This window comes from Monopterus albus, unplaced genomic scaffold (assembly GCF_001952655.1).
Source record: "Monopterus albus unplaced genomic scaffold, M_albus_1.0 scaffold92.1, whole genome shotgun sequence".
Lineage (NCBI taxonomy): Eukaryota > Metazoa > Chordata > Actinopteri > Synbranchiformes > Synbranchidae > Monopterus > Monopterus albus.
Window position 1 is genome coordinate 1,681,821 of NW_018127972.1, and position 11,004 is coordinate 1,692,824.

The window sequence follows — 11,004 nt, forward strand, 5'->3', positions numbered from 1 at the left end:
GCAAACAGAACTCACTGTGTGTGAGTGAAGGTATAAATGAGATCAGTCTGGCTGTGCTGTCACCCCCCTACAGTAAATTAGCAACTATTTAGATAATAGTTTAGAGCATTGTGAAGACATTTTAATTGTCAGATGTTTTACAAACCAGTCAGTCAATTAATGGAGAAAATAATCAGCAGGTTAATCCATAATGAAATTAAATCAGTAGTTGGACACAAAATAGTCCAGCCAAGTGCCACCTCAACCAACTACAACAATCAACGTTGTATGTATGCATGCTTTTATGTCAGTGTATGAGTGATAGGCTGATAATGTAATGTTATAATAGTATAACTCGGTGTGTACATATCTATGTACACACAGATGCGTGAAACATATAATGTGGAAAACTTGAAAGGGCATGAAAACTCTCTGAATCCACTGTATGTTTTCTGCAAATGTGTAAGTGTTGGCTATGTGTAAGGGCTGACTAGAATGAACTTCGGAAGGCAAAAGTGAATGTGCGCTTTTTTGTTTAAGATCACTGCCAGAGGCAAGAAGGCAGCAAGTTGTCGACAGCTTGGTCCAGGTTAAGACAAAGATATGGTTCAAGTCTGGAAAATGAAACCTCCAGCTACTTTGAACAAAAGGGAACTCAAGTCATTTAAAATTCTGCAAATGATCCAGAAGCAAAACATAAGAGGGTTTTTGAGTGTGATTGGTGTGTTGTGTGGACTTTGTGCAGGTGAACTGGTTTAAGAATCGTGATGAGATGCTGGCGGTGCTGCCACAAGTGGAAGAGGCTATAGAGGAGTACTTGGTCCTGCAGGAGCTGCTCTGCCAGGGGGAGAAACTACAAGCCAAACTGCAAGAGGAGATGGCCTTCCTGGAGGGAGCAGAGAACCATCCAGACCATGTCATCCTCACTCTGGAGCAGAGGTCTGAAACGGCACAATGCTCATTTACCCCAAAGTTATTTTAAAACGAAGATCTGACACTGAGAATTAAGGTTATGCAAAGAGTAATTAGCTTTATTAAGACCAAAGGGAATAACCAGGAACCTCTCTGCTAACTTTTTAAATACTTAATGACTTTAGATACGTCTAGATTCTGGATTGTAATGTCACTGCTGTCATTGAAATATATTTAAAATATAATTACCAATTCTACAGAAATACACATTTTATTTTGTTTGTGAATTTTTACATATTTTTGTTTTTATTTATTTATTTATTTTGCTGGTATTGTAATATTTTTATTTTAATAGGATTTTATGAACCTACCTTCCAGTTTTACCAGTGGATTGTGATTTATTTTGTTCCAGATTTAACTGATGAAATCTGGGAACAGGCGCATTGCTCAAATTCTATTGTAGTATCATATGGTATAAGTGTTTACTACAAATATAAAGGAATATTTTTACAGTTTGGTTTCCATTTTATGTTTAAATGCATGTCACCGGTCAGTTTTATTACATTTGAAGGTTGTACATTGAGGTTTACATTGTCTCTTTTTATATTTATAAAAATACTGTATACAACAACCAGCACCACATTCTGAACACATATTCCTTCCTTGTCACAGGTATGCCGAACATACCCAGCTGCAGTCACGGCAGCGGACTGTGCAAGAAGCCATTCAGAGCAAACTGGCTGACCTGGACCAGTGGATCTCCCAGTATCAAGCAGCATTCTCTAACCTGGAGGCCACCCAGCTGGCCAGCTTGCTGCAGGACATCACCAACCCCATAGATCTTGGTTAGGCCCCCTGGAAATAAATCAAGCAGATTTAAATGTTTGAACTAGTTAGTTAAAAAAAATGTGTTGAACCTTGCTATTGCTGCTTGTCCAATCTTCCAGGTCCTCCTAGCTATGTGCCAGCCACAGCCTTCCTGCAGAACGCAGGCCAGGCCCATCTGATCAGCCAGTGCGAGAGCCTGGAGGCAGAGTTGAACTCCCTCTTGCAGCAGCGCCGTGGGGCCCTTCGTGGGTGCCTGGAGCAGCTGCACAGCTATGCTACAGTGGCTTTACTATACCCACGGGCTACCCTTCTACTCCATCGGGCTCACCAGTGGAAGGCCTGGTTGGAGGAACTACTGAGAGACATGACAGTGGACTGCTGCCAACACATCTACAGACAGTAAGGAACTGCAGCAGGCTTTCTTTTCTGGTGCCACACAACCTATTAACTTTAGTGGACTGAATTTTCTGAAAGCTGTCTCCTGTAAATTCTCCATAGCAGTGCTTCAGTGTCAGGAGCTGAGACAAAAGACTACACTGGGCAGCCAGGGGCTCTGTAATTTGTTCCATCAAAGCTTTGCACATTGATTCCTACATAGCTGTGATATGCCACATCTATTGAACAGCAGATTGTGAAATGGATGAAAACATTTGGGACTTTAGACCTGTAAGCTCAGCCTGACATATGCTCTGATTTAGCATTCTCTAAATCTTCTCATGGCTGAAAGGCTAAAGCTCTTTAGCTGTTACTAAGCAACAGGTTCTTCTCTTTGATGGAGTTGTTGAAAGGTTGTTTGACCCACTAATTAGGGAAAATCATCTTTCCACACATTGTTCTGTTTATGCATGAATATATTCATTCATGTCCTGATTGTCGTGTATTTGCACTCCTGTAACTTATCATTCCCCAAGTTGAAGTTTATCTTCCCTTCCCTTCATAGATACGAGGTGCTGTTTGCCCCCCAGCCTCCTGAAGCCTCCTGCCAGTTCCTGTCCAGTGTGGAATTGACTTTGCAACACCAAGTGGCTGACACAAATGAGCGTGTGATGCACCAAGCAGAACGACTGAAGGTTGAGGGCACAACTGCAGCAGCCTGTGAGGAGCAACTGCAAGAGATTGAGCACTGCATCACAGTCTTCCTTCAGGAAAACGGAGAGCCAGGCTCCCTCAGTCTGGCTGGAATCATCACCTCTGCGCTCTGCGCTCTCTGCAGGTTTAACATAGCTTTCAGTCCATGTTTGACTGTTTGTCCATTCAGACTAATGGTAAAGGGAGTTAATGGTACAAAGTGGGGGGGATTGACCTGAAGCTTCAACAAATGCAAGGGTGATGCACCTGTTACATGCTCTGTGTCAACTGACACGTATAGACACATAAGGTACATATGCACCCAGTGAGCGTTTTCTCTACAGTAGGGTTCATTTATCACTACAAGTTCAGTCAATACAGAACGTTTTCAGACCCTTTCAAGTTTTCCACATTTTATGTGTCACACTAATCCTAATATGGGTTCATTTCGTTTTTTTTCTCATCAATCTACACACAATACTTCAGACTAGTCAGTACAAAGCTGTTTTGATATAAATTTATTCTTTATCCAGTGAATGCTACAACTAGATGTGATCCAGCATATTATTTTGAAGTATTGTGCTTCTAAAAAGTGAAAAGTGGATGTGAGAAAATGAAGGAATAAGATAAAATTGCCAGTAAACAGAAAGAAGTAGCTCTTTTTTTTTTATTATTATTCTCCTCAGGCGGAACCTAGTGATGGAGGGGGCAGCAGCCAGTGCAGGAGAGCAACTAGTAGATCTGACATCTCGAGATGGGGCATGGTTTTTGGAGGAGCTCTGTAGTATGATTGGAAATGTCAGTGCCCTGGCAACACTGCTTCAACGCTGCCCACTCCTTCCCCATGACCTGGAGCTGCCTGCACCTACAGCTACCACCCAAACTCTGTACCTGGCCAATGCTGTATACACCTGCTTGCATGTAGGTTCACCACAAAAATGCTGTGAAATCAACGAATTACAACTAGAGGCCTTTCCTCTAGATGGAAATAAGAATCAACTTACAATTTCAGCTGTTAATTTTTTTGAGGACGGAAAGTTGGTAGTACTTTACCACAGGAAAAAAAGAATTTGACGCTGATTTTTCTTCTCGTTTGCTATAGGAACTGAACGCAAACTTTCGTCTGATCATCTTTCCTGAGGCTGTGCGTTGTATGGTAAAAGGAGAGCCCACCCTGGAGTCCATGTTGGCAGAGCTGGAACAGCTGGTGGACCAGAGCTCTGATGGCCTAGGTCTGCAGGGCTTGTTAGACAGTCTGCAGACTACCACAGGCCTGGACCATGACCACTGCCTGCACATCACTAGGTAAAGAACTGCAATGGCTGTAAATTGTATTGAATGCATTTGACCTGATACAACATTGTCTGTCTTAAATTTCTGGGAACCTGCAAATTCTTAAAATTCCATGACCATGTCTGATGTATAAAAAATGTGTGTGTGTTCAGGGTGCTGCGTACTCAGTACTCTGAGCTGATCCAGCCTCGCAGCATGGACGGGCCAGGCCAGGACACACCAAAGATGTCTGCGGGTCAAATGTTGCTGGTGGCATTTGACGGCATGTTCACTCAGCTGGAAGCTGCCTTTGGGCAGCTTACAGAGAAGGTAGCACCCATGCTTTCCTTCAGATGTAATACATCTAAAAATGGGCTGTGAATAACACAATATGACATCGTATATTCCTTCCTGTGTCAAATCTGATATTTTTTACTTGTTGTTTGTATACAGATTTTCTATCCTCTAGAATCAAGTCTAGATTAATATGTCAGCCCTCCTCCTATTCTAAAACCACAGGCTGAAGGTCCCTGAGATCCTCAGCATACCACTCTGATACATCAAATGAGCATTTAACAGCTGTTGGTAACTTAGTGCAAATGTATTAGTCACACTCAAAAGCCTTTATTATACTATATTATAGTAACATGTCGCTTGTGAGCTATCAGTTGTTCACTTCCTGTTTGTGAGTAGCTCACCCAAAGGTACACACACAAGGTACACAGCCGGCCTGTGAACAAACCATGGATGCATGGTATGAACATTAAACAGCACGATTTCACTCACTAAACCTGCTCCAGTTGCAAGCCGTTCCAGTTCTGAACCTGAAGCCACAGTACATACTGTACATCCACGGTCCCCACAACCCCCATCCACTGCCTCCACTCTAAAACTTTAACACGCATAAATCACAACCTAGAGCAAGCTGTCAGTTTAATGAGTTGCTGTTGTCAAGATGTGTGTAAGTAAGTATTAGATAATATTTAAATGGTTATACAACGGTTACCTTGTTTAGCTGGTTTGGTTTGGCGATCACTTCAAGTGTTTTTATACTGTGTGAATAAATATTACTGGTAACCTAATGTAGTAGTTCCCTGAGGAAAAATGTTGGAGACCTCTGCTATACAGCTTTTCCTGGCTTTGGACCTAAAAATTATTCTGTTAAATTAGATTTTCACAGATGGCAGACAGTGGGTCTGCAACTGGGCTTGGTACACTGTACTGTGGGAGTGAGTTGGTGTGCCAAAAGATACTGGAACTGCTGGGTGGATATGGTCTTGAAGTGTCCCATGGAGATGTCTAGCAGAAGCAGATGCAGTAGTTTTGTTTTTGTTTTTTTTCCCCAGTGATAAACAGACTGATTATACATAGATCCTCTTTGTTTTGAGCCAACGATTAGCATCATTTCCTAGTGGAATAAAGATTATTTATGGCTATCAGTATAAAAAAAACCTCTTTCTCATCCAGTTTTTCTCTGCTTTTTGTTATTTTCAGATGAGTTCTTTGGAGGTGCCATCAGCATGGAGGAAGGTGGATGTTCTGAGAGATGCCCGAGCCGCACAACTCTACTTCTTTGACAGCCTGAATCAGCGACAGCTGATGGATGAGATATTCTTCCTCAAAAGACTGCAAACCACCAGGGAGTTCTTCAGGCTGTGTTCCTCCTTTGCTCAGACTCTTTCTGGTAAGAGCTCTTCACTGCCAGATAGATGTTAAGGACTCAGGATGAACCAGTTATAACCACCCACCTACAGTGACTGCTTGATCACTAGTCAGATGTTAATTAAGACTTCTTAGCTAAACTTCATCTGTGGAAGACATCCAACAATATGCTACCATTGTTGATCCTTCTTATACTGCTAAGCAGGTACAGGAGTGAATCTTAAGTGTTTCCTGGGCAGAGCAAAGGAAGCTGGTCAGCTTTTCAGCTTGCTGTCTGACAAGTATGTGATTGATCCTGTGTGTCTAGGTACCTGTCCCCCAGCTGAGGACCTGTTGCCTACAAATGGACCAGTTGGTTTGGGAAATCCACTGTACCGGCGGCCCAGTGCAGCAGGGTCAGGTGTGGCAGTGGTCAGTGAGGAACAAATGACTCGCCCCATCAAGGCCTTCATAGCAGAATTTGTTCGGCAGATGCTCATGGGTCTTCCCAGCCAAGCCCTTGGTCTAGCCATCTGCAGCACCCTGTCTACCCTTGGCCTAGATGTTGTTGCCCAGGTGGAGGCAAAAGACTTTGGTGCAGAGAGTAAGGTACGGCTGGTGTGTGTATTTGTTTTGCTATACTTTGAGGACCAAGGTTTTAGATTGTGGAAATGAGGACATTTTGGCTGATCCTCACTTTCTGATGCACATTCAAAGGGCTGTTAGAGGGTTAAGACTTGGTTTTAGGGTTACGTTTAGAATTAGGTTCAGGGTTAGGACCATAAGTTACAACAAAACAAAACTTACATATCCACTAATCTCACTTTGCTTTTTTCAAGTGTATATACCAAAAAATACAAGATGTACCTGTTATCCTGGAGAATACACACAGACCCTTTTTACTGTTTCATTGTTCAAAGGCTACAAAAAGATCACCACGTATCAGTCAATATCTGATCAGATTCCTCTCACTAATCCTGGCTGTGTAGGTGTCTCTTGATGAGCTTTGTAAGAAGGCAGTGGAGCAGAGCTTGGCATCAGGTCGGGTTTCCCAGCTGCTGCTGAACAGAGCCACAGTGTTGGCCTCCTCCTACGATACAGCCTGGAAGAAAGTGGACTTGCTCAGGAGGTTGGAGGCTAACCTGGAGGCTGCCAAGGCCAGCCTGCAGAGGAGCCAGCTGCACATGGTCATGTTCCAGGTACCCACACAAGTGTGCATTGAATCTTCTGATAAACTGTACATATCCTTTTCAAAGCATTATGTTTAACTTCACCAACACCGAAAATGTAGGTTGATTGTCTTGAATTATATAGAGTTGGTATTGACTGGATTATAAGGTTAATTTAGTAGTAGGTACCTGTTATTGTGAACGCCCAACAATGGTTTTCACTCAAATGGTATGGTAAACAGCCCCCACAAAATCTTCAAAGCTTCTATGCATATAGTACCACTTGAAGCCTAAGGTCATTTTCAAACAGACGTTCTGACAGACTGCGGGGAAAAATGCAGCCCTTCTCTTTAATCTGAATGAGGGGTATGCATTGTCACAGCAGAAACGGTGTCATCCATTATTGAAAGAGTACATTGCAGTTTGTTCTGGCAGTTTAAAGGTTTAAACTCAGATCCATCCATTCCAGCTTTCTAGATTGTATTTTGTCTCACCATGAAACAGCACACCCCCACCAATGCATCCCCCTGTTTTTTTTTTCCACACAGAGCAAATACCTATTTATGGATTTTATTAACTTTGTGTCAGTAGCTCATATAAACATTAAATGTAGCATACTATTTTAACTCGCTCAACTGATAGTTGGATTAGTATTTAGGTCAGGCATATAATAAAGGTTATGGACTATAGAGATGCAACTGTATGAAAATTTAACGTCACGATTATAGTGACCAAAATTAGCAGTTATCAGTATTATCACAGTACTATTAGAATGTGTTGAAAATTTTCAAAAAGTACTTAAACTAACTGAAGAAGCTTTATTTATTGTCATTGTAACATTGTGACACGTACAATGAAATTATGTTTGGAGCCGAGGGCCCCGGGCCGCTGTGTGCATATGCACCGCCACCACGGGCAACGGGGGGGGGGTTCAGTGTCTTGCCCAAGGACACTTCAAAATGTGGACTGCAGACACCGAGATTCGAACCTTCAACCTTCCAGTTGGGAGACAGCTGCTCTAACAGTGGTGCGGTGGTTCTGCCATGTTTTCAGTGATCCAAAAGAACCCATGTTGCATATTGTGCTAGCGTCCGAGAACCTCTAGCTAACTTTGGTTGACCCTGGACATTAGTTAACTTTGGAGTTTTTCAGAGCATGGTAATTGACCCCAGTTTTAATATTTAAAATCTGAAGTGGTAAAACTAATTATCAGAAATTTTTCCATAGTTTAGCTGGACACCAGTAAATGTTTCATCCCTAATGGAACAGAGAACGACTTTGTCACTGCCTGCTCTGCCAGGTGTAACGCTATTTTTGTGTCTGTGTCCATTTCAGTGGCAGCATGAGGATGTTCTGGGCCCCAATAATCAGCCTCCAAGTGTCAGCATTCCTCCTCGCTCCGTCATCCTCAGCAACATGAAGAAAAAGCTGTACAAGTTGAGTCAGGATGAGGGAGCCATTGCCACCGTTCAGGTCAGTATGACACCACATACACCATACTGTGTTTACCATACACAGTGACTTATCTGCCCAGAGATGGCGCTATACTGTAGTGCTTTGCACAGTTCAGAAAAATGACATTTTTTTTATCACATTCTTGATTGTGGACTTTTATTGTTTAGAAATATTTTTGTCATATTTACACTTATTTGCATATTGTTCCTGTGGAGAATAGATGTATTATTACATTACTTAATGGTATAAAGTGGCTTCTGAAAGTGTTTAGATCCCTTTAATTTTGAAATGTTAAATCTTTCATTTTCAAAAATATTCAGACCCAAAAATTTAAAATTTCAATAGTTTTTCAGTATATGTGTGATAAAATATTTGCAGTGTGATAAAATATTCATGTACCCATATCTTGTGTTGTTTGACTGCTGGTGTTCTCAGGAGAAGCTGGCATTGCTGGAGGCTAGCATTGAGCAGCGTCTGAAGTGGGCTGGTGGAGCCAACCCGGCACTGGCCCCTGTCCTGCAGGACTTTGAGATGACCATCAGGGAGAGACGTGCTGTGGTGGCCAGAGAGAATCAACGTACCAATCAGGTAACACTGCTGCCATGTTAATCATCAGTCATGGATTTTTTTCTTACCAGCCACAGCACTTGGTAGATGACCGGGCGGCTGTGGCTTAGGAAGTAGAGTGGATCGTCTGCTAACCGGAGGATTGGCAGTTTGATTCCTGTGTTTTCCGGTCCAAATGTCAAAGTGTCCTTGAACAAGACACTGAAACCAAGTTGTTCCCGGTGATATCACCGATGTGTGAGTGCTTGTGTGCACAAATGGGTGAATGTGAAATAGTGTAAAGCGCTTTTTGTGCGCTTCATTGTGTATAAAACCATTTATCATTTTACCACTTACCAGTGTTAAAGAAAATTACAACTTTTCTTGGCGTTTTTTTCCAGGTCACCTTCTTGTGCTCTACCATCCTAAACTTCGAAGGACTTCGGACCCGATCCCCTGAGGCCCTCAACATGGATGCAGCGTTGTTTGACCTGCTGCAGCGCTGCCAGCAAACCTGTTCCTATGCTGCCCAGTTTAGCAGCACAGTGTCTCCACTGGAGCTCCAACTACTGCACAGACTGGTGGGTTTGACCTCTGATCTCAGTACAGTCTTTAATCCTGTCAAAACTGTATAGAGGTTTTACTTTAGGGAAACGAGATTAGAAGTTTTGTAACACTAACATTTTTGTTTAACTAGATGAGTCATTAGGTTATTATTATAAGTGGTTATAACAAAAAACTCTTAATCATTTTTTTGGCATATCATCCTTACAGTAGAAAGCATTAAGCATGTTCCATCATGTTTCCAGATCAGACCCATTTTTAAAGGTGTTCTGCAGATTCATGATACATTCAGGGGTACCAAGATGCACTATTTCCTTGAACTGTTAGAAATGTGTTGAATGCAGGCTTTCTTCAAAAATCATTTGCAAAACACATTTTTAAGTATTTGACCTACCACATTACAGCCACCTGTTAATCCGTGGAGTAGTGTGAAACCATTGATAGGAATGTGTTTGGTGTCACAAATATGTGTGTCTTTGTGCACATTGCAGGAGACAAATCATTCAAAACTGCCCCATTTTCTTGTTGCTTAATTACTTAAAATCTCACTTGAAGCTTGTTTTATGCTACTTGTCTGTTATCTATTGGAAACCAAATTTAAAAAAGGTAAAAAAAATAATAATAATAAAAAAAAAAAACCCTGCACAGTCTATTTAAGATTTTGTTGATCACTACAGAGACCACTGCTGGACCTGCCAATAGGCAGTCCTGACTGGCTGACCCGTGCCCAGAGGCAGCTGGAGGAGGGGCTAAGCACTGAGCGGAGGACTCAGGAAGAGCAGGAGAAGCAGCTGGAATCCTGTGGAGAGACACTGCAGCTGTTGGTTGACTCCATTAAAACCATTCTATCCAACCACAACCGCCAACTTGCCGACGTCAAGCACCTATTGAGAGCCATGGCTAAGGTACAGTCAAGGCCCAGCTACTTCACACATGCATAAGATTTTCAATACATTTACAAGACTGTAGTAAAAATGGGCTTTTGCCGTTGTGTGCATGTAGTGCAACAAAGTTAATTAAATCCATCTGTTTCTCCGTGTTCTAAAAATAAATGGGCCTGAACATAGGGGTGGGCGATATGACGATAGTATATCGTGGACGATATTAAGGACTGGACGATACACTTTTTCAACAATATTGTAGTATCGCCATATGTGCACGTTCTATCCATTGTAGTTCTATTCATTCATTCTAGATCCATTCATTCTAGATCCCGCCCTCAACATGGCGCGCCGCCATGTTAACAAGCTCGTATGAGATTAAACAACACCGTCAGTGACAATGGGGGAAAATGCAGAGGAGTTGGTGTCTAAAAAAAACTCGACATCAGTGATATGGAAGTGGTTTGGTTTTTCGCCAGCAGACACAGGACAAACCACAGTTATTTGCAAGTGTTGCAGTGAGCAGATTTGCGCGTCAGATGGCAACACACCTAACCTTTTTTTCCACTTCAAAAGAAAGCATCCGAAAGAATATGCCGACTGTCACGGTATGAAGAGACTGCACGCGAGTAGATCAGCAAGTACAACCAAGCAGCCAGAAGCAAGGCTTAAACAACCAACTCTAACGA

General features: G+C 42.2%; 1 protein-coding gene across 2 annotated transcripts in view; it reads left to right on the plus strand.

Annotated features, from left to right (window-relative positions):
* The window catches only part of smg1 (SMG1 nonsense mediated mRNA decay associated PI3K related kinase), a 61,776-nt gene that overhangs the window by 43,906 nt on the left and 6,866 nt on the right, over positions 1 to 11,004 (plus strand). For both annotated transcript variants that reach the window (XM_020608178.1, XM_020608179.1), the window contains exons 46-59: positions 725 to 918; positions 1,564 to 1,736; positions 1,839 to 2,118; positions 2,660 to 2,932; positions 3,474 to 3,708; positions 3,890 to 4,092; positions 4,233 to 4,389; positions 5,554 to 5,743; positions 6,029 to 6,309; positions 6,690 to 6,899; positions 8,205 to 8,342; positions 8,760 to 8,912; positions 9,272 to 9,451; positions 10,112 to 10,339. In XM_020608178.1, coding sequence (XP_020463834.1) covers positions 725 to 918; positions 1,564 to 1,736; positions 1,839 to 2,118; positions 2,660 to 2,932; positions 3,474 to 3,708; positions 3,890 to 4,092; positions 4,233 to 4,389; positions 5,554 to 5,743; positions 6,029 to 6,309; positions 6,690 to 6,899; positions 8,205 to 8,342; positions 8,760 to 8,912; positions 9,272 to 9,451; positions 10,112 to 10,339 — 2,895 coding nt within the window. The remainder of the gene's footprint in view (positions 1 to 724; positions 919 to 1,563; positions 1,737 to 1,838; positions 2,119 to 2,659; positions 2,933 to 3,473; positions 3,709 to 3,889; positions 4,093 to 4,232; positions 4,390 to 5,553; positions 5,744 to 6,028; positions 6,310 to 6,689; positions 6,900 to 8,204; positions 8,343 to 8,759; positions 8,913 to 9,271; positions 9,452 to 10,111; positions 10,340 to 11,004) is intronic.